The sequence below is a fragment of the Mus caroli genome, unplaced genomic scaffold (assembly GCF_978045245.1).
Source record: "Mus caroli unplaced genomic scaffold, Mus_caroli_1 scaffold_8, whole genome shotgun sequence".
Classification (NCBI taxonomy): domain Eukaryota; kingdom Metazoa; phylum Chordata; class Mammalia; order Rodentia; family Muridae; genus Mus; species Mus caroli.
This window is the reverse complement of record NW_028227263.1, coordinates 103,586,165-103,611,618: the sequence shown is the minus strand read 5'-3', so window position 1 is coordinate 103,611,618 and position 25,454 is coordinate 103,586,165. Positions and strand designations below refer to the sequence as shown.

The 25,454-nt window shown below is 46.1% G+C and overlaps 1 protein-coding gene across 1 annotated transcript; it reads left to right on the top strand.

Moving 5' to 3' along the window:
* The first annotated feature begins 4,387 nt into the window (after positions 1–4,387).
* Positions 4,388–17,707, top strand: Klk13 (kallikrein related peptidase 13). Its single transcript, XM_021166353.2, has 5 exons — positions 4,388–4,439; positions 11,640–11,829; positions 11,940–12,208; positions 14,626–14,762; positions 17,525–17,707. The coding sequence occupies exons 1-5, from the start codon at positions 4,388–4,390 to the stop codon at positions 17,705–17,707; spliced, it is 831 nt and encodes a 276-aa protein (XP_021022012.1).
* The last annotated feature ends 7,747 nt before the right edge of the window (positions 17,708–25,454 follow it).

Below are 25,454 nucleotides of genomic sequence, written 5' to 3'. Positions count from 1 at the left end.
CCACAACATGGAGACCACCAGTGCCCTTCACAGAGGCACAGTGAGAACAAGCACACTCATGGAATAGGCTCAGGGAAATTGCACACTAGGAGTGTAGCAAATATTTTAGAGATGGGATTGAGTGAAATGGGAGCAGAGAAGGACTAGCAGCAGAAGGGGGGATGCCAAGGTTAGCAGAAGGTGGCATGCCCTCCCCCCACACCTCGATATTTTCTTAATGACAGATGGGAGACAGTCTACTATGTTTATGCTAATGGGACTTTTCTGGTGGAAGAAAAAAAACTATTGATGATTCTGTCAAAAGGGTGTTGAGATGGCACCCTTGAGGTGTCAAGATCATTAGAAGTCTGTCTTAGCCACAGTGCAGAGAGACAGAAACAAAGGATGTGGTGCAGATGCAGGGAGGTGGTAAGTCAGACCTTTGGATCTCTCTCCATCCTGGTGGTAAAGACTGAGGAGCTTGGGGATTAAACTCAGCATTCCTGATGACAAGGACCTGGATGGGACATCTAGTCTCCCAAGAGTCTGCTGTCTTTGGGGGTTTCGTAACCTTTCTCCCCATGGCTCAGTCCTCTTGCCCACCCACCTTGGTTACCGCCCACCTCTCTGTGGATTTACATCACCTGTACTCAGACCCAAGCTATGGCCCACTAGGAATGTCAACGCTTCTCTGGTCCCTTTTTCCTTTGCATCTTCTCTGTCAATTTGTGTTTACGTCAGGCTCTGGGTGTGGGGCAGGCTTTCTTGTCCCAGCCAAGACTTCCAACCAGAACTTCCAGTTTATGCTTCACAAAGAATCTTATGTTGAAGCCAAACTAGGGTGGGGCCTCCTCTGGAAACCTTGGAGCTGGCTCCTCCAGCTTTGCTCTTTAACAAGTAGCCTGGGACCCGCAGTCCCTGCCAAGCATTCTTTTACCTGAAGAAATATTAATTCACATAACTTCTTTCTATGACATAAGTGCTGGGGATGGGGGCCCTGTTGCAAATGGGGACACTGAGGCACAAAGCAACCATGTCAGCCGAACTTAGTCTATCTATGTGTAGGTCTTAGGTTCTGAGCCACTGGGTACTAGTTCTTTCTTTCTCCTGCTAGGCTGCTAGGAAGATGGTGAACTGTGAGACAGTACCCCTGGATTCGGGCCAGTGTGTGCATGCTTATCAGCAATGGGCTCCTTGTTGCCTTACTAATGAAGTGAGGGGGTGGAAGGAACTTAGCCTTTGGTAGGTCCATGACCTCACTCCAACATGGGTAGGCTACTGAGTCCTAGCCAATCATAACCTTGAACATCAACTTTGACCTGGCAATCACCCCTCAACAAATGCCAGCACCAGCCACCCCCACTCCTGGCTCCAGCCCCTCCCAAGTGAGAAAGCTTTACTGGAAACTTGAGCCTGGGCCACAAGAGGGCACAGGTACCCCAACTTCCCACACAAGCTGTCACCTCATTTCACCTAGCATCCTCCCTCCTGCCACCCCACCTGAACCCGACTCTACCAGAAAGGAATAGACTCAGCACCCACTCCAAGCCCTGCCCAGGGAGGTGGAGGAAGTCCAGGTTGGGAAAGGACATTGGCCTTTCAGTCACCTTAACAGGAATTCACAGATGTGACCCAACTCCCTACCAACATCTACCCCAATACAGATGCACAGCCTGTATCTAGTTCTCATCACTGGTGTTCGAGACTATCCCAACCATCTCACCATCCTTCTGTCCTCCATCCTGCCCTCCAACCCACCCCAACCCAACAGGACTCTATCAGCACTCTTATCTCCATGTCCCTCCCATCTGCAACCCAACCCTATCCCCAAACATAACCTGGTATCACACTACCCTGACTTAAGGACATCTCTGCATCTGTTTTATTGTCTTTGAGAAGCTTCTTTACAACATTGAGCAGTGCTGGGCTTGAACATGGAGCCTTCCCCTGCTACAGGAGAGCTCTACCACTGTGCTGTGCCCTTAACCCCTCACTGGGGGATTCTAGGCAGGGGCTCTACCATTGAGCCACGCCCCCAGTCCCTCACTGAGGGATTCTAGGCAGGGGCTCTGCCACTGAGTCATGCCCCTAGTCCTCTTCATACTTTGCATGTGAGTCAAAGTGTTGCTAAGTTGCGCACTAAGGCTGGCCTCTGAACTCACTCTTCAATGTAGATTGGTCTTGAAGCTTCTATCCTCCTGGCCCAGCCTCTCCAGGTGTCTAGGATGATAGAAGTGTGCTGTAACGCCCTGTGATACACAGTGCTACTTTGTAACTTTAAACTATGGGTAGCTGATAGCAATGCAAACACTCTTCTTTAAACTCACCAAAATGAAATTTGCTAGGTGGCAGTGCCTCTAAGCACGAGCAAAGTATTGATTTATAAATTCTTATTAGCATTCCTTATTGCCTATTCCTCTTGCTGTGAGGTCTCTCTCTCTGTCTCTCTCTCCCTCTCTCTCTCTCTCTCTCTCTCTCTCTCTCTCTCTCTCTCTCCCTCTCTCTCTTTTCTTTTCTTTTTTAAGTCCATACCGATCTCAAACTCATCAAACAGCAAAGGATGATCTTGAATTCCTGATCCTCTTGCCTCTAGCCTCCTAATGATGGGCTTACATGTGTGTACCCCGACACAGATTTGGAACTTAGGGCTTCATGCATGCTAGACAAGCACTTTACCAATTGAGCTATACCCCCAGCTCCACAACACCTTATTTTAAAAATTAATTTTTGACCACTAGGTTTGATCTCAACATCCAAATCTTGACTCCCTTGCTCTGGACTACTGAACTTGCTAATGCCCCACCTCCCATCCTGTGAACCCCATCAGCCTCTATTGTAATGATGTCATCTTTATTAGCTCCCTCTTTCCAAACATCACTGGATCCCCATCCTTGGCTGGTTACCAAATTTTGACCCCACCTCTGTCCTTCTTAATCCCTAATCCTGCCCCGTCCACCCCCTGGGATTAACTCATGGGGCCCCACCTAGCCACAGTTCCAGAAGCCACCTACTCATTCCCTAAACACCATCCCTTCCTCCTTCCTCTTCCTCCACCCCATCCCATCCGGCTTGCCCTCCCCTCCCCCACCTGCCCTCTCCCTCTCCACCCACCTTGCTGTGCACTCCATCAACTCTGCTCGCGAAAGGCTGCCTAGTTCAAACTACTTTCCCAGGCTCAGGCTCTTCCTGACAGGAGCCCAGGGGCACTTGATTAGGCCTGGCACCTATGGTGGCGTGTGTCTTGGGAAAGAGGTGATGAACATATGTGGTCATCACCTTAAATTTCAGAAGGAAAAAGACTGGAGGTGAGACTCCCACTGGCTGGGCTGGTTTTGATGTTGAGAGATAAGTTAGGGTTGCTCGGGGAAGAGACTGGCGTTGAGATAGGCTGGTGGGTGACCCTATGGTAAAAATGGCATTTCAGGACAGACAGCTCAGTGATGGCTATCTGGGAGCTGGGGCTGAGAGCCGAGGTGAGGAAGAGTGAGGTGTCGCATGGCGAGGAGTATGGGGGCAGGAGGAGTTTGAGAAGGAAAGTGGGCTTTTCCCCTTTCTATGGTCTGGTTCTGCCACAGGAAGGTTCACAGTGGGTTCAATTCGGGCTTGGGCGGGGCCAGATCTGGGTCCCAGCTTGTTTCAGAAGCCCCGCCTCCAAGTTGAGGGCCGAGCCCAGGCTAGGGGGGTGCCTGTCAACAACAAGCTGAGCCATTGGGGGTGGAGAGGGGGAGCCTGCACCGGGAAATGGTGCGCGCGCTGGGGGAGGGAGCTCAGGGGTTAAAAGCCATGGGTCAGAGCTGAACTTTCTAGGCAGCTGGCAGCTGAAGTTGGCCCCTCACTCAGGTAGGGTTTCTGGGTGGGAGAAGGGCAGAGGCCTGGGGAAGGGGCGTTGGAGGGTGTCAGAAAGGAGGAGAAAGGAGGAGGGATGGGAAGTTGGGGATACAGGACAGCTGAATCAGCGTGAGGCGCAGGTGGAGACAGAAACTCGCAGAAATGCAGGGAGCCTAAGCATGCAGAAAGACTAGACTCCAGGGAGGAGACCCAGGGTCCGGGGCAGGCCCAGAGAGGGGATAATGGGGTCAGAGGCGGGGAAGGAGTGATGAGTGAGAGAATGCTCTCTGGACCCAGCTCTCAGAGTGCAGAGGAAGAAGGGGTCACCTCTATGAGGTGATGGCAGGTCCTGGACCTCAGAGGAGTCATGCTGCCCCTCCACCGGCTCCCGAGGTGTCCCACACACAGTGGGGATGGAGAGTGCAAGATTCAAGGGTCAGGGATTTCAGAGTGAATAGAGCTGGAAAAGTCAAGATTACAAAGCACAGAATTTCAGTCTCCGGGCTTGCTTTGCAATACCCACTTCAGCCTCTCGACCCAGGCCCCGCCCACCCTGCCCACCCCCCATCCCGGAGCTATCATGTGGCCCCTAGTGGCTACCATCGCTTCCCTGACCTTGGCCTTGTCCGGAGGTAAGTACTCAGGCACAGGGGTGGAGGCAGGGAAGCCACTCAAGTCAGTGGTGGGAAGGGTCAGGCCACGGGGAGGGGACGTGGGACCCGCGCGCTCCGCCCCACGCCCACTCGAGGCCAGGGAGGACACCCTGTTAGCTTCCTCCTAGTCGTGTGTGACCTGATTTCCCAGCTGGGGTCAGCCCACCAATACCAGTGCCTTCACCTCTGATCCCAGAGATGTCCCAGCTTAGAGAAGCCCCAACTCTCTCTGACTCTCTTGGCTCTTTGCAGCCGTCCCATTCCCCCTCCCCGCCCCGCCCCAACACACACTCAAGGCTTCCTTGAGAGCAGGAAGCTCACAAGTGCACGGGTTCAAATATTAACAAACGCTACTATGAGCAAAACTGAAGGTCCTTGCACCTACAATTGTTTTTTGTTTTTTTTTTTCCTGCAACACTGATTGCTCTGGATAAGAAGAGGGACTTACCTGTTGTGTGACAGAAAGGGCTCTGAAAGTCGTGAATTTTTATTTTCTTCAGTATTTTCCTTAGCTTTGATGTTTGCTTTTTGAGATAGTGTCTCCTGCAGACCAGGCTGGCTTCAAACTCACTATCTAACAGAGGATGGCCTTGCCTCTACCTTCCCAGCATTAAGGGAGACAAGTGTGTGCTACCAGGCTTTGTTTATGTGGTGCTGGGGATGGACCCCGTGCCTGTGTGGGTACTAGGCACACACCAGCTGAGCTACAAGCCCAGCTCCTTTTTCTGCCATCCCATACACACTCTTGAGAAACCCCAGGTATGCATGCATCACTCACTTATTCTACCAGGAACAAGCAGTAGACACTGAGCACTCTGCCTGCCTGCAGTACCCGTGGCATATCTGGGGGAGCTGTGCAGACATTAGTGAAACAACTACCCAAATAATTAGTTAATACTTAATTGCCATTATGAGGTAAGGAGGAATCTATCAGGAGCCTAGATATGTAATGGAGGCTTCAGGGAGGCCTTCCCAGGGGCTTTGTTCTGACTTAAAGGGGGAGGGTCCACAGCACCTAGCACCCTGCACCAGCCTTCACTGGGAGATGGGGTGGCTGCCCTGCTTTGGTGCCACACCCAGGTTTCACACCCTTGCCCCTCCTGGTGCCTCACCCTGGTGCCAGGAGCCCCACATGCTGCGTCTTGTGGAACCCTCCAGAGCCTGATGAGGTAGGTGTGCTGTAATTACTTCCAGGACTCAGGGACAGAAGGATCCTGCCCCAAAGACACTGCCACACCTGAGCCAGGATACTAATCCAGTTGTCCACCCGGTCCACCGTGCCCTGCTCCAGCAGGCTGTCTGCAGAACTTCTGACCTAAAGGGGCTTTTCGAATTCAGCAATTTTGCTTAGTTTTCTGTTTTTCTTTATTTATATTATTTATTTACTTATTTGTGTGTGTGTGTGTGTGTGTGTGTGTGTGTGTGTGCATGAATGTATGGTTTATTGGCGGGAGATATAGCTTAGGGGTCTAGTGCTTTTCTAGTATGTTTGAGGTAAGGCTTTAGGGTCAATTCCTATGACTATAAATATTGTAATATATCCGTAGTACACTAATGTTTACTTGGATATTATATAATATATGTTAATGTATATAATGTATATAATATATAATGTATGTGTATACACATATGTATATATACATGAAAACAAAACAGTCTGCTTATTTGTTGGACCCCCTCACATTGGGGATACAGGTTTCTTTTAGTTTCCCTCCTTTCTTTCTTTCCTGCCCTCTTCCCCACTTTCTTGCAGTACTGAGAATCGGTCGCAGAGACCTATGAGAACTAAGGAAGCCTGTATGACTGACCTGCATTCCCAGCCTCTTTTTACTTTTTTTCCAGATAGAGTCTCAGTAAGCTCCTCAGGTCAGCCTTGAACTTCTGTACCCTAGACAGGTCTTAAATTTGCAATCTTCCTGTGTTAGTTTCCCAAGGAGCTGGGCTGACAAGCCTTTGCCACCAAGCTCGACTTAATTGGCCTTTTTTTTTTTTTTTTTTTTTTTTTGAGTTCTGTAAAATTGCTACTAAAGATGGTGGTGCCCCCGAAGCTCAGGTAACTGGGTATGGATTTGCTTCCTTCTGGTATAGAGGGAACTGGACAGGAGTGGGGGTTTCAGTCCGACCTGCACCCTAACGAGCCCTTTACACCATAGGCGCACCCAGAGTTAACAGAGACCTGGCCCATAGCTCGGCCTCTGACTTTGCTGTTTCCTTTTTCATTTTTGGAGACAGGGTCTCAGGTAGGTAGACCAGGCTTGCCCCAAACTTGCCGTGTAGCCGAGGATGGCCTTGAGCTCCTCATCTTCCTGTCTTTACCTCTTAATGTCACCTTTGTCTCAGTTTTGGTTCCACTGCAATGACCCTTTATTCCTGCCCTTAACTCTTAAAACCATGTGGCCTATCCCAGCATACACAAGTGGGGAAACAGGCTGGAGCATGGGGGCCTCCCTTGCAGCGTTTGTAGGATGCTTAGGATGGATGTTCAAAGGCAGCACCTCAATGAATCTTACAACTCCCTGGTGCTTGATGAACACCCACGGCTGTTCTGTATCCACAGCTCCCCATCTGAGGACTCAACAAACTAAGTGTTGAAAAAAAAAACCCAACTCAAAGAACCATTCTTGTCAGGACTGAGCTCATGGAGGCTTTCCCCTTGGCAGTATTCCCTGAGAAATAAGGTGTAGTAGCTGTTTACACAGCATTTGGCTTTTATTAGCTATTATAAATCATCAGGAGTGATTTAATGGGATGGAAAGATGTGTGAAGGTTATATGTAAACACAAGGATGCCCTATGTAAAGGGTTTTATGTAAAGGGTTTGAACATTCCTGGGCTGTAATATCTGTAGGGCCCTAGAACCAGTTCTCCACAGATGCCAAGGGAGGACTGTGCTCTTTCTACTTGACAGCTTGGGAGGCTGAGGCTGGTAATTTGCATGGTAAGAAAATATCCCACTCAGGCCTAGATGCTCTGCCCTGCCACCTACTGCGGTGTCTCCATTGTTGCCTCAGGTATGCTAGATTTGAGGAATGAATGGAGTGGTTGAGATGGCTGCTGTCAGTGGAGCTGCTGGTAAACATGAAAGGAGGGGTGAAAGAAAGGAAAAAGAAGATAGGGGAACAGAGAGAAAGAGAAAGAGGAGAGAGGGAAGAAAAAGAGGAACAAAGTGAAGAGGAGAGAAGAGAGAGGAGGAGCGTGGATAGGGAAGATAGGGATGAGAAGGGAAAGAGGGAATTACCAAACCTGAAGAGATAGCTAGCTGTAGCTTTGATGAGCATCCTTACAGAACATGTCCTGCTGGTACCTGAGGTCCGGGGAGGGGGGACCCTTAGACCGGGGTCCCAGAAGGTTTTGCTGATGAAGGGGTATAGGGACTTAGGTCTCACAGGGGAAAAGAACCCTATCATGTGCCTTCTGGGTTCTCCATGCATCAGCTCAAATGTCCTCTGTCTGCACCACGTCCTTATGTCTGATCATGTAGATGCATGAATATCTGAGACATGACTGGCGTTCCCAAGGAATTGAGATTTGGATTTTATTTTAAATGACTTCAAGGCCCACATGTGGCTAGAATTGACATGTTGAAACATATAGGTATATGCTTGGCATAAAGAAGTCCTAAGTAGGAGGGAACAGTGTAGCTTAAACTTTTCAAAACCTACTTTCACTACGGGTTCTTAATCACTTTACCCTCCCTTCTAGCCCAACACCCAGCAGAGGTAGTGGAAAGAAAGTTTATTAGGATACAGGGGAGGTGGACCTGCTTAGAAATGGTTCTTTGGGGCAAATCCCATCTGTGTTATCAGGAAAGCAGCAGTTCAGTTCACAGAAATCAGCAGTGGCATCCTGATGCACTCACAAATGATTCATGAATATACCAGTAGTCCAGTCTGGTAGTGTCCAGATCAGCAGTGGTGGCACAACTTAGCAGAAACAGCCAGGCCTCAGCTGAATTGGCACGAGTCAGCAGGAGTGATTATGATCAACATGGATGCCAGGAGAAGTTCGTTGCTATGCCTCTCTCAATGAAGCAAAGATCAGCAAAGACTTGAGACCCATGAAACCTTGCAAAGCTGGCTATGCAAGAAAGCCCCCGTCACTGGCTGTTTATACTCCCTCCAAATATTATGTGTTCTCCATGGGTTTTTGCCTCACCACATGTCTTGCTTCAGCACGTGAGTCTGTCTTAGCAAAACGCCATGCAAGTCTGTATCAGTTGACCTCACTCTGCCAGTTGACCCAAGTCTGAGGAAGTAGCAGGAAGCCACTAGAACACCACCAGAAGTATTTTGGTGCATTTCTCTCTATGGAGTCAAACAGAGCTCAGCTATGCAGTATAAGGCAAACCAAGACATGCATGTTGTTAGTGAAGATTCCTTCATCCTTCGTCCTTTCATGTGCTTGCTTTAGCAGAACATCCTTGACCTGTATCTGCTTCAGTGAAATCTTCTTTCACATGTTTGCCCCAGCAAAACACTGTCTGACAGAACTGACTTTCCAAAAATATCCCATAGGTTTCCATTTCAGAATATAAGGACAAAGAGAGGTTCCAGTGTGTTGATAGAACAGTTGCATGAGGCCAGAACAGAGTGGACCAAGAGGAGACTGGTGGATATTTGGAAGCTTCCAAGTGACACAGGATGTGTGTGTGTGTGTGTGTGTGTGTGTGTGTGTGTGTGTGTGTGTGTGTGTAGGCCAGAGGTCAATATCGCCTGTCTTTCTCTATCATTCTCCAACTTATTTTTTGAGGCGATCCCACCAGTTGAACCTGGAGCTCTCTAATTTAGCTGGACTGGCTGCCATCAAACCCCAGGGATCCTCCTGCCTTTCCCCCAAACTCCAACCCCCAACCTGTCTGAGATTGCAGGCTTGTGACATTGTCCTAGATTTTTACCTTGGTACTGACAGAGGAGGTGGTCCAACTCAGATGCAGCAAGCAGTTTATCAACTTAGCCCTCTCCTCAGTATTGTTGAATTTATTTTAGGGGAAGTCAAGAATTGCAACAATATGGCCTGTCATTCCTTGTCTGAAGATTCCTTAAGATAAATTGGAAAAAAACTGGATTGGAAAAAAATATATAAAATATTTAGGATGATTTCAGCATTCAGGAAGAATTTGGTCCAAGATGGTGGCAGAGAGTTGGCAAAAATTGGATATTGGAGGGTGGGAGAGATGGCTTGGTGGTTAAGAACACTGGTTGCTCTTGCAGAGGACCCAGGTTTGGCTCCCAGTGCCCATATGGTGGTTTACAACCATCTGTAATTCTAGTTACAGTGAATCTGATACTCTCTTCTGATCTCCTTAAGTGTTAGGCATACACATGGTGTACATACATGCATGCAGGCAAAACATTCACACATATAAAATAAATAAGTCTTAAACATTTTCACTGAGTATTTAGGAGACAAACTAACAGGACTCTTGTAAGTGATCAAGGGAGGAGGAAGAGCAAGGATTGATGCCCAGGTTTGGGGTGAACATCAAGATGAGAAGGCCTGGAAAGAACAGTTCAGGTGAGAAAGATCAATTTGCAGACAAAAACATCAAGGTGTGTATGAGTTACTTAGGCTGGTAGCAGTTGAGCCTCTAGCTGCAAAGATTGACGATGGAAATACGAATTTGAGCATGGCTACCTGAGGGTGGTCTGTAGAACTGGAAAAGCACCCAGAAAAATTGTGTTGCAAGAATGGATGGATGCATAATGGTTGAGTGGATATATGGGTGAGGAGTGAATATGTGGATGGGTAGGTCAATGAATGCATTAGTGGTTGGGAGGATGGCTAGATGGGTAGGTTTGTAAATGTATGTATGTATGTATGTATGTATGTATGTATGTATGTATGTATACATGCATTGTGGAACAGAGTGGGCCAAGAGGAGAGAGGAAGAGATTTGGACACAGAGGTTTCTAAGCGATGCTGGGTGAGTGTGTATGTGTGTGTGTGTGTTTGTTCACCTGTGCGTACAAGTGCATGCCTTCCAGAAATCAGCATCGGTTGTCTTCCTGTATTATTCTTCACCTTATGAATATCCAAGTGGATGGCTAGGTGGAAGTGGGTGAGTGAGTGGACAGATGGAAAGATGGTTAGGTGGATAGATAGATGTTTGGGTGGGTAGGTGGGTGGGTGGATACATGGATGAATGAGCAAATGGATGAACATGTAAATCACTTGGCTGTGGATAGGTAGATTAGTGGGTGCATGAATGAATAGATGGTATTGATGACTATATGGATACATAGATGGATGGATAGATAAATAGATGCATAAATGGATGGATACGTGGATGGATGGATAAATGATGGATGGGTAAATATATAGGTGTATGGGCAAGTGGATGGGGGCATACATAGATGGATGAGTAGATGGATGAACATGTGAGCCATTTGGCTGGTGGATAGGTACATTAGTGGGTGGGTGAATGGATAGATGGGAAGATTGATGTCTATATGGATACATAGATGGATAGATGTATGGTTGGATGGATGGATAAATAAATACATAGACACATGGATGTATGGGATGTATGAATAGATGGATGGGTGGACAGATGAGTAGATTATATATATATATATATATATATATATATATATATATATATATATGAATGAGTGGGTGGATGGATACATAGGTGGGTGGGTAGATGGATGTGTGTGGGCATGTTGGTATATAGGTAGATGGGTGGGCAGGTAGATGGATGAATGGATGGGTAGGTATATATGTGGATGGCAAATTGATGGACAGATGAATGGGATGATAGCTGGAAGGAAGGGTAAATGAGTGAATGGATAGGTAGATAGGAAGATGGATTGATAGGTGAATGAAGTAATGAATGAGTGGATGGATACTGTCTAGGTAAATCTATAAGTCATTTTTTTGCCTCAAGAAAATATAAATGGATGGAGAGTGAACCTCTACTTACTTCTTGGCAATCTGCTAATTCCATAAGCTCTCCTTTCAGTGTCTATTGGACAAGTCAGCACTTCAATAGTACAAATGAGATATCTACCTGACCCATCCTCACTGGATAGACTATGGCAACTTAAAGGCCAGCAAATGAGTCCTCAGTACTTAGTTATCCAAAACAAGAATCCGACCCTCTCCCCAAATCTGGAACTATAACTCTGGCCTTTTCTTCTTCCTTAGCCCAAATTCTCTAAAGGTTTCTTGTCTTTAACAGGAATCTCCCGGGACTACCCCAAGATTCTCAATGGTACCAATGGGACTAGTGGTTTTCTCCCAGGTGGCTATACCTGCCTTCCCCACTCTCAGCCTTGGCAGGCAGCTCTACTGATCCGTGGACGACTTCTCTGTGGAGGGGTTCTGGTTCACCCCAAATGGGTACTCACAGCGGCTCATTGCAGGAAAGAGTATGTGGGACATTGAGTTTGGGATGGGGAAAATCCTGGGGCTAGGGCTGGGGTGGGCATATAGGTGAGCTCATCTTCTGTCTCTTACCCACCACTTCCTGCACCCACAGTGGGTACACAGTTCATCTGGGCAAGCATGCCCTGGGGCGTGTGGAGAACGGTGAGCAGGCAATGGAGGTGGTCCGCTCTATCCCCCATCCTGAATACCAGGTCACCCCCACCCACCTGAACCACGACCATGACATCATGCTTCTGGAGCTGAAGTCTCCAGTCCAGCTCAGCAGCCACGTCCGTACCCTGAAACTCTCTGCAGATGACTGCCTGCCCACTGGCACCTGCTGTCGTGTTTCTGGCTGGGGCACCACCACCAGCCCCCAGGGTAAGTGCCTACACAGTCTGCTAGAGTCCTCACAGATGCCTGAGGCAGCCATAAGTGAAGTCCGAAGAGGTTTCTTTTATTACATTTTTGGTTTTGTATTGTGTGCTGGCTTTGTATTATATTAGTGTTGGTTTTGTGCGTGTGCTGGAGGGAAAGTGCATGTGCTAAGGTGGTCTGAAGAGAGGTCAGAAAGCAAACTGCAGGATTCCCATCCTTTCCTGCCATCATTGGGGTTCTGGGAATCAAGTTTACGTCCTCAGACTTGGCTGCAAGCACCATTACCTACTGAGCCATCTTGCCAGTCCTAGGCTCGATTTATAAAAGTAAGTCTACATAAATGAAGGGATGTATTTCCGTAATATTAATATCACAAATGTATGAATATATAAAATATATAGTGGGTGTGTTACTACATAGCCCTGACTGGCCTGGCCTGGCCTGGAACTTACAGAGATCCACATGCCTCTGTCCCCCAAGTACTGGGACTATGTATACGATACATGTATATATACCTTGCATATCTATTGTTTTACATATACATTTTTACATATATGATATATTTTATTTTTAATCTATGTTGTGTGTGTGTGTGTGTGTGTGTGTGTATAAGTGCAGGTGCCCTCAGAGGCCAGAAGAGGGCACCTGATTCCCTAGAACTATAATCACAGGCAGTTGGCTGCCTGACATGGGTACTGAGAATCAAACTCTGGTCCCTTGGAAGAGCAGCAAGTCCTCTTAATCATTGAACCATCTCTCCTGATTCAGAACAAGTGAGTATATAATAAGGTGGGCCTGCTGGCACACGCCCGTACAGCCAGTCACCTGGGAGACTGAGTATGTAGGATCAAAAGTTCAGGGGCAGCCTAAGCTACAGAGAAGTCAGTCTGAGCTACACAGAGAAATTTGTCTCAAAATTTCTTTTAAAACAGTGAAATAGGGCTGGCCTCTCGAGGGTTCAGTGGATAAAGGTACTCTCTAGCCACCAAGACTGGCAGTCTGGTTCAGTCCCCAGGACCCACATGGTGGAAGGAGAGAACTGACTCCTTCCCTGACCTCCTCACATGGATTTTTGCATGCATACACATGTTCACAAAATGTTTTAAAAAGTAAATAGGGGCTGGTGAGATGGCTCAGCAGGTAAGAGCACCCGACTGCTCTTCCAAAGGTCCTTAGTTCAAATCCCAGCAACCACATGGTGGCTCACAACCATCCGTAACAAGATCTGACTCCCTCTTCTGGTGTGTCTGAAGACAGCTACAGTGTACTTACATGTAATAAATAAATTAAAAAAAAAAAGTAAATAGACTTAAAAGAGCTGGGGATTTAATGTACCAGTAGGGGATGGATCTTAAATATCTGAAGCCTTAGTACCAAAAAAAAAAAAATACATGAAAATGTCTACTATGTAATATCTAACACATTATTATATACTTACTATAAGAAATATATTTATGATCTGCAAATTTGTTTTTTTCTTTTTTGGTTTTTCAAGACAGAGGTTCTCTGTATAGCCCTGGCTGGCCTGGAACTCACTTTGTAGACCAGGCTGGCCTCGAACTCAGAAATTCACCTGCCTCTGCCTCCCAAGTGCTGGGATTAAAGGCGTGCGCCACCACGCCCAGCGATCTGCATATTTGTAACACATGTAATGCATTAGTAAGTATATTTTTGGAGGTGGACGAACTATAAAAAGTGTACTATTCAGGTATATACATATGGCTAACACATAGCATCTCCACAGCATCCCTTGCTCCCTCCCATCTCTCCTGTGTCCCTTCCCCTTCACACTCCTCTCCCCATCACTGTTTTTTCCTGCTCTATCACCTCTTCCCAGCACTCCTGAGACTCGTCCCACCTCTAGTTCTCCCTGCTTTGCATTTTGCACACAAGTGTGTGTGGGAGTGTATGCGTGTTTGTTTGCATTTTGCACACACACATGTGTGGGGGAGTGTATGCATGTTTGTTTGCATCCATAAAGTCTCAGGGTTGATGTTGGGAATCATCCTCAATCATTTTTCGACATTTTTCACTGAAGCAGGGTTTCTCAACCGAGGTCTCAACCAAAGCTCACTCTCATGGCTGGGACTGCTAACCATAGGCAGGCCACCATGTTCACTCCCAGCATTTACATAGATCTAGGGAATCTGATCGCTGCACTTTAACTACAGAGCCACCTCCCCAGTCCCCACTCTCAGGTTTCTCATCTCTCCCCATCCCTTTTCCCTCTGCTTCAGCCCTTTCACCTGCACTTTCCCTTTATCCTCATCTGTTCCCACATCTGCCCCATATTTTTGTCTCCTTACTACTCCCTGCCTCATCTTTCTCTGTCATCTTACTCAACCCATCTCAATTTCCTGCCCACTCTGACTCTTTAACATCCAGGACAAGCCTCCTCAGATGGTCTCTCTCCTCCCCAGTGAATTATCCCAAAACCCTGCAGTGCGCCAACATTGAACTGCGCTCAGATGAGGAGTGCCGGCAAGTGTACCCTGGGAAGATCACTGCCAACATGCTCTGTGCTGGTACCAAAGAAGGGGGAAAGGACTCCTGTGAGGTGAGACATGGAGAATGTTCGGGGCATGTGGTCCATCTCTGTGACTCTCCCTCTCCCTGACTCTCCCTCTCCCTGACTCTGCATCTACCTGACTCCATCTCCCTGACTCTCCATCTTCCTGACTCTCCATCTACCTCTCTCTCTCTCTCTCTCTCTCTCTCTCTCTCTCTCTCTCTCTCTCTCTGTGACTCTCCCTCTCCCTGACTCTCCATCATCTCTGTGACTCTCCCTCTCCCAGACTCTCCCTCTCCCTGACTCTCCATCTCTGTGACTCTCCCTCTCCCAGACTCTCCCTCGCCCTGACTCTCCATCTCTGTGACTATTCCTCTCCCTGACTCTCCATCTCCCTGACTCTCCATATCCCTGATTCTCCCTCTCCCTGGCTGTCCATCTCCCTGATTCTCCATCCCTCTGAATCACCATCTCTGACTCTTCACTCCTCTGATTATATATCTCCCTGACTTAGTTAGGGTTTCTGTTGCTGTGAAGAGACACCATGACCACAGCAACTCTTATAAAAGAAAACATTTAATTGAGGCTGGCTTACAGTTTCAGAGGTTCAGTCCATTTTTTTTTCATTGTGAAAACATGGTGGTATGCAGGCAGACATGGTGCTGAAGAAGGGGCTGAGAGTTCTATATTCAGATCATCAGGCAGCAAGAAGAAACTCACTACTTGAGTTTCAGCTCTGAGACCTCTTAGCCCATTTCCCCTATCCCCCAGTAACACTTTCTCCAACAAGTCCACACCTTCTAATGATGTCACTCCGTATGTGGGCCTAGGGATGCCATTTTCATTCAAACCACCAAATACCACTCCCTGGCCCTCGTAGACTTGTAGCCATATCATAGTGCGAAATACATTTAGTCCAACTTCAAAAGTCCCCATAGTCTCCTCAAAGTCCCCACAATCTCAATCTTGTTTAAAAGTCCAAAGTTTGAAGTCTCTTGTGAGATTCATGCAATCTCTTAACTGTAATCCCCTGTAAAGTTAGAGTGAAAAAGCAGATCATGTATTTCCAACATATAATGACACAGGATATGCATTACAGTTATGAAAGGGATCATAGTGAGTAAAAAGAAAGACTGAAAACCAGCTGAGCAAACTCCAAATTCTACATCTCCATGTCTGATGTCAAAGCATTCTTCAGATCTCCAACTCCTTTCAGCTTTGTTGCAACATACTTCTTTCTCTTGGGCTGGTTCCATTTCTTGTTAGCAGCTTTCCTCAGCAGGTATTTGAGGCAGCTCTGGCATCTCCAACATTTTGGGGTCACCGGCACTATTTGGATTCATCCCCACAGCTTCACACCATGTTTTCTTTGGCTCTCCATGCAGAGACACTCCTGTCCCCTTCCTGGCCCCAGCAGCTTTCCATAGTCACAGAAGGAGATTCATTACGCTCTTTCTTGTATCCTTGACTTTAAAGTCAGAACCATGTGGCTGAAGCTGTCAAATTCTGCTGCTTGTATGGGCTAGAACATGGTGCCTTCATTCAATTACATCTTCACCAGATTTCTGTTTTCAATGGTTTCCTTTACTGCCTAAGCTTGGCTGTCCTAGAACTCACTCTGTAGACCAGGCAGGCCTTGAACTCAGAGATAGCCAATATTTGCATCTGGAGTTCTGGGATTAAAGGTGTGCACCACCATGCCTGGACCTAAGCTGTTCTTTATTAATTCCTTTTCACAAGTTGGAAGCTTAGCTGTGTAGGGTCTTGCCCTGAGGTTGCTACTGTCTTTATTCCATTAACATCAGGCTTCTCTTTATTCTGCATATCTTGGTCACAGGACTTAGTTCCATTCCACTTCCTGGTGACCATTTTCTCCTGGAATTATACTTTTGTAACTTCCCTTGCTCTGCCTGCTCCTTTTCATTATAGATCTGCATAATCATGGCCACCAGTAACTACATACACACTCCACACTAGGCTGTTTTGAAATCTTTTCTACAAATTCAATTAATGCAAAACTCTTCAATAGTCTCTGAGCCACATATTAACACTCTTTTCCTCTGAGCCAGGCCCCTATAGTTCAAATCACCCTCAGCACCACTGTCTTCCATGTTCCTACTAGGGTAGCCCATTGAGTCTCATTTAAAATGTTCAACTGCTTTTCTAATCTAAAATTCCAAAGTATTCCTCCAAACAAAAACATGGTCAAGCCTATCACAACAATACCCCACTCCTGGTACCAACTTCTGTCTTAGTTAGGGTTTCTATTGCTGTGAAGAGACATTATGACCACAGCAACCCTTACAAAGAAAAATATTTAATTGGAGCAGGCTTACCATCTCAGAGGTTCAGTCCTTTATTATGTGGGAAATATGGTAGCCTGCAGGCAGACATGGTGCTGGACAAGGAGTGGAGAGATCTACATCTTGATCCATAGGTAGGGAAAAGAGAATGCCATACTAGGCCTAGCTTGAGCATATAAGACCTAAAAGCCCACCTCCACAGTTGCAGACTTCCTCCAACAAGGCCATACTTCCTAAAAGTGCCACTTCCTACAGACTTATGGGAGCCATTTTTATTCAAGCCTATCATACATATTCTCCATTTCTCTGTTTCTCCATCTCCATAACTCTCCACCCTTGACTCCTCATCTCCCTGACTTTCAATATCCCTGACTTTCCCTCTCCTTGTCTCTTTCTCCCTGACTCTCCACATCTGTTTCTCTCCATTTTTCCCTTTCCTCCCATATTACCCCATCTCTACCTTCTATTCAGCCTTATCAATAGTCCTTCTTTTTCTCCCCAACCCAGGGTGATTCTGGGGGCCCACTGATTTGCAATGGCAAACTCTACGGCATCATCTCATGGGGAGATTTTCCATGTGGACAGCCCAACCGACCTGGCGTTTACACACGAGTCTCAAAATACCTGCGTTGGATCTGGCAGATCATCAGAAACACTCCAGAGCAGAGACAGACAAAGGGCACACAATAAAATTGTGTTCATTTGCCTGCCTCCCTCCCCTACTGTGCCTCTCTCACTGTGTGCTTCTCCCTTCTCTGTCGCCTCTGCCCTAAGTGCCCCTTTGGAACAACAGGCTCATATTCACAGTGACATTCCCTTCACCAGCCTTGGAACACTCCAATAACTTGAGTACTCCAATCCAAACACCTACTTCATCGTGACCACCATAAACTGGCGTTGATATCTGCATATTCCAATTCTGTTGGTGCCACACAGCCCCATCCTGATCTCATCTCAGTAGCAGTCTATAGATGGACCTTCCCTGGCAGGTCCTTGCAACCCTCAGACTATTTACCCCTTGGCAATGTTTTTTTTTTTTTTTTTAATATTCAAGAAGGTTCTAGACTCATGTGATATTTCATTCTGAAAGTCTTTCTAGTCCAGAATCTTCTGCCAGGACCACATCCCATGTACTTTAAGGTGACTCGCCACAGGTACTCTACATCCTCTGCCTAGCTCATTCCCACCCTGATATCATGACTCAAACTACATCCCACATTCTACAGGACCCAGCCCTCATCAACTCTGCTCCTCTCTAACTTACCACCAACATGGGCCAACAGTTCTCTGGTCCATATAGTTACAGGATCCAAAGGACCTCCCTCCTAGATCTTATCACCCCCACAAGTCTCCTGTTATCTCCCCTATGAACATCCTTACTCAATAATCCTTGATTTCATACCTTTGCCTATGATCCCACATCTGCTTAATGCTAATCCCTGCTTTGAATAAGTCATAAAACTCACAACTTCCTTGCTTCCTTTTTTGTTTTGTTTTGTTGTGGATGATGCATTGGTCTTGCTTGGTGGCCTGGGCTGGCCTGGAAGTCTCCTGACCATCCTCCTTCCTCACCCTGCAGAGTGTGAGTCTGATGGGCGTGTGCCACCCAAACCCAGCTCTTTGCTCTCTTGCCTTCAAAATGGGTTCATGATTTACACTGAGAGCATTGTCACAAGGGTAAATTCTAGTACTCACCTGTACAATAACCACTGAATTTGCAATGTCTCAGAAAGTGTAGGTTGCACATACTTGGCTGGGTGCTAACGATATAATTTTTTTATTTGTTCAATAAATATCGGTACCAGCCAGGATCCCAGCACCACGGCAGATGCACGTGATAAGTAGTGAATAAGATGTAAGAAACCAAATTATATGGATATAGTGGTGCATTCATGTCATCCCATATCAGAAGGTGGAGGGAGAAGGATGGGGAGTTCAAGGCCACTGCTGACCTTGAAGCTTGAGGTCATCCTGGTCTACATGAGACCCTCTCTCCAAACACAAGGCAGGAAGAACCTCGCTGGATATGAATGGGTTGAAGGGGTGGGAGTGTGAGAGACAACAGAATCAAAGATGGCCACAGGAATGTTCCTGACCATTTTCGGGCCTCACCCTGCAGAGTGTGAGTCTGATAGGCGTGTGCCACCCACACCCAGCTCTCTTTTCTCTTGCCTTTAAAATGGGTTTGTAATTTACCCTGAGAGCATTGTCTCAAGGGTAAATTCTGAGCCACGAGAAAGAGCGAGAATTTCCTAAAATGGGAGGCAGTCCTGAATGTGGTGGCATGCCTGTCAGCACTTGAGAGACTGAGGCAGGAGGATGATGTTTAATGTCAGCCTCAGCTACAAAGCAAAACTCTGCCTCAAACAATAATAGGAGAGGCCAGGGAGAAGGCTCTACATGAAAGGCATTTGCTGCCAAACCTGATAACTTGAGTTTGAGTATCTGTGGTGAAAAGAAAGCTGACTCCGGCAGCTTGTCCTCTGATTTCCACACAGGTGTCCTGGTACACACACACACACACACACACACACACACACACACCCCACATGTGCACACACATGCACACATTCCACACAACACAACACATACACACACCACACATATACACACCCAATATGCACATACACACAATGCCACACATCACACTACACCACACCACACACATACCATACACACCCAATATGCACATATGCCATACACATACACACCCAATATGCACATATACATATGTCACCACACACACACACACACACATGTAATTTTAAGATTTTAAAAGAGAGGCTAAAGAGGTGACTTAGTGATTAAGAGCCCTTGTTCTTGCAGAGGACCTGAGTCCAGCACCCACACAGTAGGTCACACTCACTTGTAACCCAATTTCTAGGAGATGCATCAGGCATGTACATGTGTACATACATACATGTAAGCAGGCAAAACATTCAGACACCTAAAATAAATCTGATTTTAGAAAGCCAGGCATAACGGCTCATGCTGTTAAGTGCAGCACTTGGGAAGCAAAGGCAGTCAGGTCTCTATGACTTTGCAGTTAGCCTGGTCTACATAGAGTTCCAGGCCAGCCAGGGATACAAGGTTATATTTTGTCTCAAAAAAAAGTTTAAAAAAAGATGCTGGATAATAATAATAATAATAATAATAATAATAATAATAATAATGTTAAGTTGATTTTTAGAAAGCCCCTAGAAAACCAGATGCCTGTTGGGTTGTCTCGGTTTCCAGAAGAAACCTGCTCCACCTGCTCCAAGGCTGAGAATTTTCCCTGCAGCAGGAGGGAGGCTAACGGTTGAGTTGATCAGTGACCATTAATAACTGGCCTGATCAAAGAGAAGTGGCTGATCTATGGGGAGAAAATTCAAGGCTTTTGCTTTGAACGCCATGCAACACCCAGCTGGAAAGCTGTCCTGCTACCATGTGTTGTGATAATCTCTATGGACTCAGGAAATGAGTCACTTCTGCAAAGGGCAAGGACAGGGTTTTCATTATGGGATCAGCAAAGGCACGCTCAAATATGGCAGCTTGAGAACTTCCCTGGGTAGGCAAGAACCCTGTTCCTTACCTTACCCACTCTGCACTTTATCACTGAGCCATCTTGCCAGCCCTGGGGTGCTGGTTCTATAAAGTGTAAAGAGTATCTCTTTGGGAAAGTTCCAGAATCCAGCATCTCCTGGGACCAAGAGACAGATGATCAGTGGCTACAATGTAATGATGCAGAGACAGGTCAGGAACATAGGATACTGTGATATATGTGTGATATATAGTTTCTATTCTTTTTTTTTTCTAGATAGGTTTTTACCACATAGCCTAGAATAGCCTTGGATTCACTCGGGCAGCCTTTGAACTTGGAGCAATCCTCCTGCCTAAGTCTCCCAAGTGCTGGCATTACAAAGTGTGCCACCATAACTTTTTGCATTTTGTTTATGATTCCTGCTTTATGGGTTCTAAGACCCTGATGATTCCTATCTAATCATATTCAAAATAAGTTTCCATTACAATGCCCCTTCATCCTTGGTTCCTGAAAGCGTCCTCTATTAGCTGTGACACACAGGAAAAATACACTTACAAGTCCTTTCAAACACACTTATTTGGTTTTTGTTTTCATTATTATTATTATTATTAGAAATAGTCTTATGTTGCTGAAGCTGACCTCAAAATTGATATATAGCAGAGGCTAGCCTTGAACTCTTAGTCTTCCTACTTTCACCTCCCAAGTGTTGGAATTACAAGTGTACACTAGCACACCCAGCTTCAGTGTACTCCAAATACATTACTCAAGAGGTTTGTGGAAAGTCCCTAGGAAATCAGAGTTGGGGTGGGCATGAGATTAGTTATTAGAGGAACAAAGCCTCCCAAAGCTGAAACTTCGGGTTTAAGGTTGAATGGGTCACCAATGGCCAATAGTGTAACCACAAAAGACCAAGTTCAGAAAGGTTACTCATAGCTGAACACTTGGAAGGCCCCAGAAAGGTGAGCGCGAGGAAACTTGGGAACTACACCGAGACAGGAGTGCTTGGGCTTGGGACCTTGCTGGCTATGTCTACTGATTTGTGTCCTTTAGAAATATCTATTGTTTACTGCTGATGGGAAGGGAGCAGTCACTATAGAAATCAGTATGGAGATTGCCAAAGAAACTAAAGATACGGACTGGGAATGAAGCTCAGTAGGTAGACTGATCGTCTAGCATCCAGGAAGCCTTGGGTTTGAGCCTTAGTACTGTGTAAACTGTGTGTGGGTGCACACACATGTATTTCCAGGACCTGGAAAATGTAGGCATGAGGATCAGATGCTCAGAGTGGTTCTTAGCTACACAGAAAGTTCAAGGACAGGCTGTGCTACAAGAGACCCTGTCTCAAAAACATACACAGGAAGGAAGGAAGGAAGGAAGGAAGGAAGGAAGGAAGGAAGGAAGGAAGGAAGGAAGGAAGGAAAGAAGACCAAGCAAAAATAGAACTACCATTTGATCTCACTATACCTAAAGGATTCTAAGCCAACAAAGCACAGAGACACCTGTCCATTCACATTAATTGAGGCAGTACTCCTAACAGCCAAGATGTGCAATCAACCTCAAAGTTCATTGAGATGAATAGATGAAGATAATGTGATATACGCATTGCTGTAGTTTTACTAAGCCTTGGAGAATGGAATCACACTGTTTACAGGAAAAGAAATATAATAAGCCAGACTCAGAAAGGCATTTGGGTATAACCTAGAAATGCCTGGAAACAGAGTCTCTGCAAGGCACACAGCACCACACTCGGCCAAAACTCTGCATTTTCCTCTCTTAATTCCACATGTCAAAAATACCACAACAAAACCAATTTTAAAACCAGGCATGGTTGTGCATACTTTTAACCCAAGCACAGTATTTTGTCACATGAAGTTAAGACATGAAAATACAGAGTATTGGCGAGTGTGGTGGTTCATGTCTTTAATTCCAGCACTCAGAAGACAGAAGCAGGTAGATCTCTGTAAGTTTGAGGTCAGCCTAGTCTACTAAGTGAGTCCAGGTTAACTCGAGCTTGTAACACAGAGATACCTTGTTTCAAAAAAAATTTACAAAAAGAAAAGAAAAAGAAAAATGAACGACAGAAAATATAGAGTATTTTTGGGTGACGAGAACCAGCAGGAAAGGGATGAGAGACAGCAATGGTGCCTGACTACAATTGAGGCACATGAAATGTCATAATGAATTTGTTCTTTTGTACAATAAATATGAGCTGATAATAAAATATTCTTCGTAATAAACGGGTATGTGTTGTGTTTCCCTGAACCTCATGAACTATCTTAACAAGTCAGGAGTGGATGACAAACTTAAATATAGCTCCAATATGGTCCAAGTGTACCATTCCTGGGCATATGCTTAATGGGATCTTAAGTTAAAATGCCACAGAAGCACATGTATATGCATCCCCTGTGCTAGTTAATTTTCTCTGTCAGCCACAACTTGGAATTATCTGAGAAGAGATCTTTAATTGAGAAATTGTCTCTAACAGGTTGACGTGTGGGACTGTCTCTGGGAATTATCTTGATGGTTAATTGATGTATGAAGGCCCACCCACTGTGGGAGGTACCATTCCCTAGGCAGGAGTTGCTGAACTGTGTAAGATAGGAGAGAGCTAGATGGGAGCCAGAAGCAGAGGCAACTAGTATAGGTGCACTCATTTCTCTCTGCTTTTGATTGTGGCTATGATATGATTCTCGACTGTAACCTAAGCTATAAGCCAAACAAACCCTTTCTTTTATATGTTGCTTTTGGCCAGGCTATTTGTCTCAGTAACAGAAATAAAACTAGAACACCCAGTTTATAGTCACTTGGTCAAAACAACTTGAAGCTTGCAACTGGTATCTGATGTTGGTGAAAGATGCCCCGGGACTTTCACACTGTGAGGTTATCTGAGGTGAAAGGACCCACCCTAAACACCATTCCAGAGGCTGAGGTTCCCTTCTAAGTACAAACTGAAAGTAGCTGAGTGCAAGTATTCACCCATTTCTGACTTCAGATGCAGGTGACCAAGGACCTCAAGTTCCTGGTGACATGACTTCCCCACCATGACAGGTGATGCCCTTGAACTATGAGCCAAAATAAACCATTCCTTCTCCCAAGTCACTATTGTCACAGCAATGACAAAAGTAACCAATGCAACAATGAATGCAACAGACCACTGGCACCCACTGCAGAACTGGCCCAGGTGACATCACTACACCTTCTGAAGGTGGCAGACGCCTTCTGTATTGGTTATCCTTAAATGAGCATGGCACTACATGCGTGGTTTAGGGACAGGACTAACTGGGGTGACAGGGAATGAAGAAATGGCACACATCATGATGGTTCCAATGAGAATGGCTTCCGTAGACTCAGACATTTGAATGTTTGGTCCCAGTTAGTAGAACTGTTTGGGAAAGATTAGGAGTAGATGAGCCACTGGGGTTTGAAGCTCACTCAGCACCCATCCTCTTCCTGCCTCCTGCCTGCAGATTAGGATGTGCTACTGATCCAGCACCATGCTTTCCTGCCAGCCACCAAGCTTCCCACCATAGCGATCATGGACTAATCCTCTGAAACTAAGCAGGGCCCCAATTAAATGCTTTCTTATCAAAGTTTCCTTGATCACAGTGTCTCTTCACTGCAATAGAACAGCAACTAAAATGTACTCACATATACAAAAAAGCTGGAACTGTGTGGCCCATGGTGTGCTCGGATGGAAACTCAGCAACAGCAGCAACCCAGAAAACTCAGTGACTTTATTTTATAAATACGAATCAAGGGAATAGGTTTGTCATGTACAGCTGAACCAGAGGCAGGTTTAGCTAATCTCAGTAGGGAGGTGTCTGTATGGGATCCGTCTCAGGTTGTAAACACCTGGGAGGAGGAAGATGTTGTTGACATTTTCAGTGCACACTGTCAACATCTAGACAAGGACCAAGGGGAAGCATTATCATTTTACTGAGCCTTATCTGGGGGAAGGTTTCATTATTCCTATGGGTCTGAGGCATTGAGGTCCTTGAGACAGCTGTGTTCATGTCAATAGCACAGTCACCCAAGACTTCATTCACTTCCCACACAAGAGGAATGCAGTCTGCTTTTGCCTGTACTCAACAGAAGACTGGAGGACTCCATGAGGCCAGACATGCAAATGTTTTTTGGCTGCAATAAGAGGATTTGGGAAAGCCTGAGGTCTGCTGGTCAAGAGTGAATCTTCTCTGAGGTCCAGCATCTTTCTGGGTGCCGAGTGAGGGGCAAGGTTTGTGGAAAAGACAGGTGAGTGGAGAGGGTTCTGTAGTATCAGTCTGGACAAGGGGGCAGTTTAGGGCCCGTTAAGAGATGGAGAGGGTTAGGAGCATTTAAATTGGACACGGTGGTACACACCTGCAATGCTTTAAACACAGGATGTTGAGGCAGGAGGGGTAGAATGGTTAGTAACACTCTTGCAGAGGACCCAGGTTCAGTTCCCAGTATTCTTGCTAGATGACTCCCAATGTCTGCAACTCCAGTTCCAAGGGAATTTATGCCCTCTTCTGGCCTCTGAGGGCACACACAGGATACGCAGAGCTGAAGAGATGGCTCTGTGGTGTTTGTTGTACAAACACAAAGGCCTGAGTTTGGTCATGAGAATCTGTGTAAAAATTCCACACATGATGGTGTGCACCTGGAACCCCAGAGCTGGGAGATCGTAACAGGAGAATCCCTGGCACTTGCTGAGTATCAGGCTCACTATGAGACCCTGTCTCAAAACCATAGGGTGGAGAGTGATTAAGGACGACTCCTCATGTGGATCTCTGGCCTCCATATTACACACATGCTCGCTCTCTCTCTTTCTCTTTCTCTCTCTCTCTCTCTCTCACACACACACACACACAGAAGATACATACCCCACCACACATACAAAAATCTTTGTGGTATTAGCAAAGAAACTCTACAATA

Coding starts and splice junctions, on each gene's coding strand:
- Klk13 (XM_021166353.2), top strand. CDS start 4,388: ATGTGGCCCCTAGTGGCTACCATCGCTTCCCTGACCTTGGCCTTGTCC. Junction 12,209..14,625: donor CACCACCACCAGCCCCCAGG/GTAAGTGCCTAC, acceptor TCTCCTCCCCAG/TGAATTATCCCAAAACCCTG. Junction 14,763..17,524: donor GGGGAAAGGACTCCTGTGAG/GTGAGACATGGA, acceptor TCCCCAACCCAG/GGTGATTCTGGGGGCCCACT.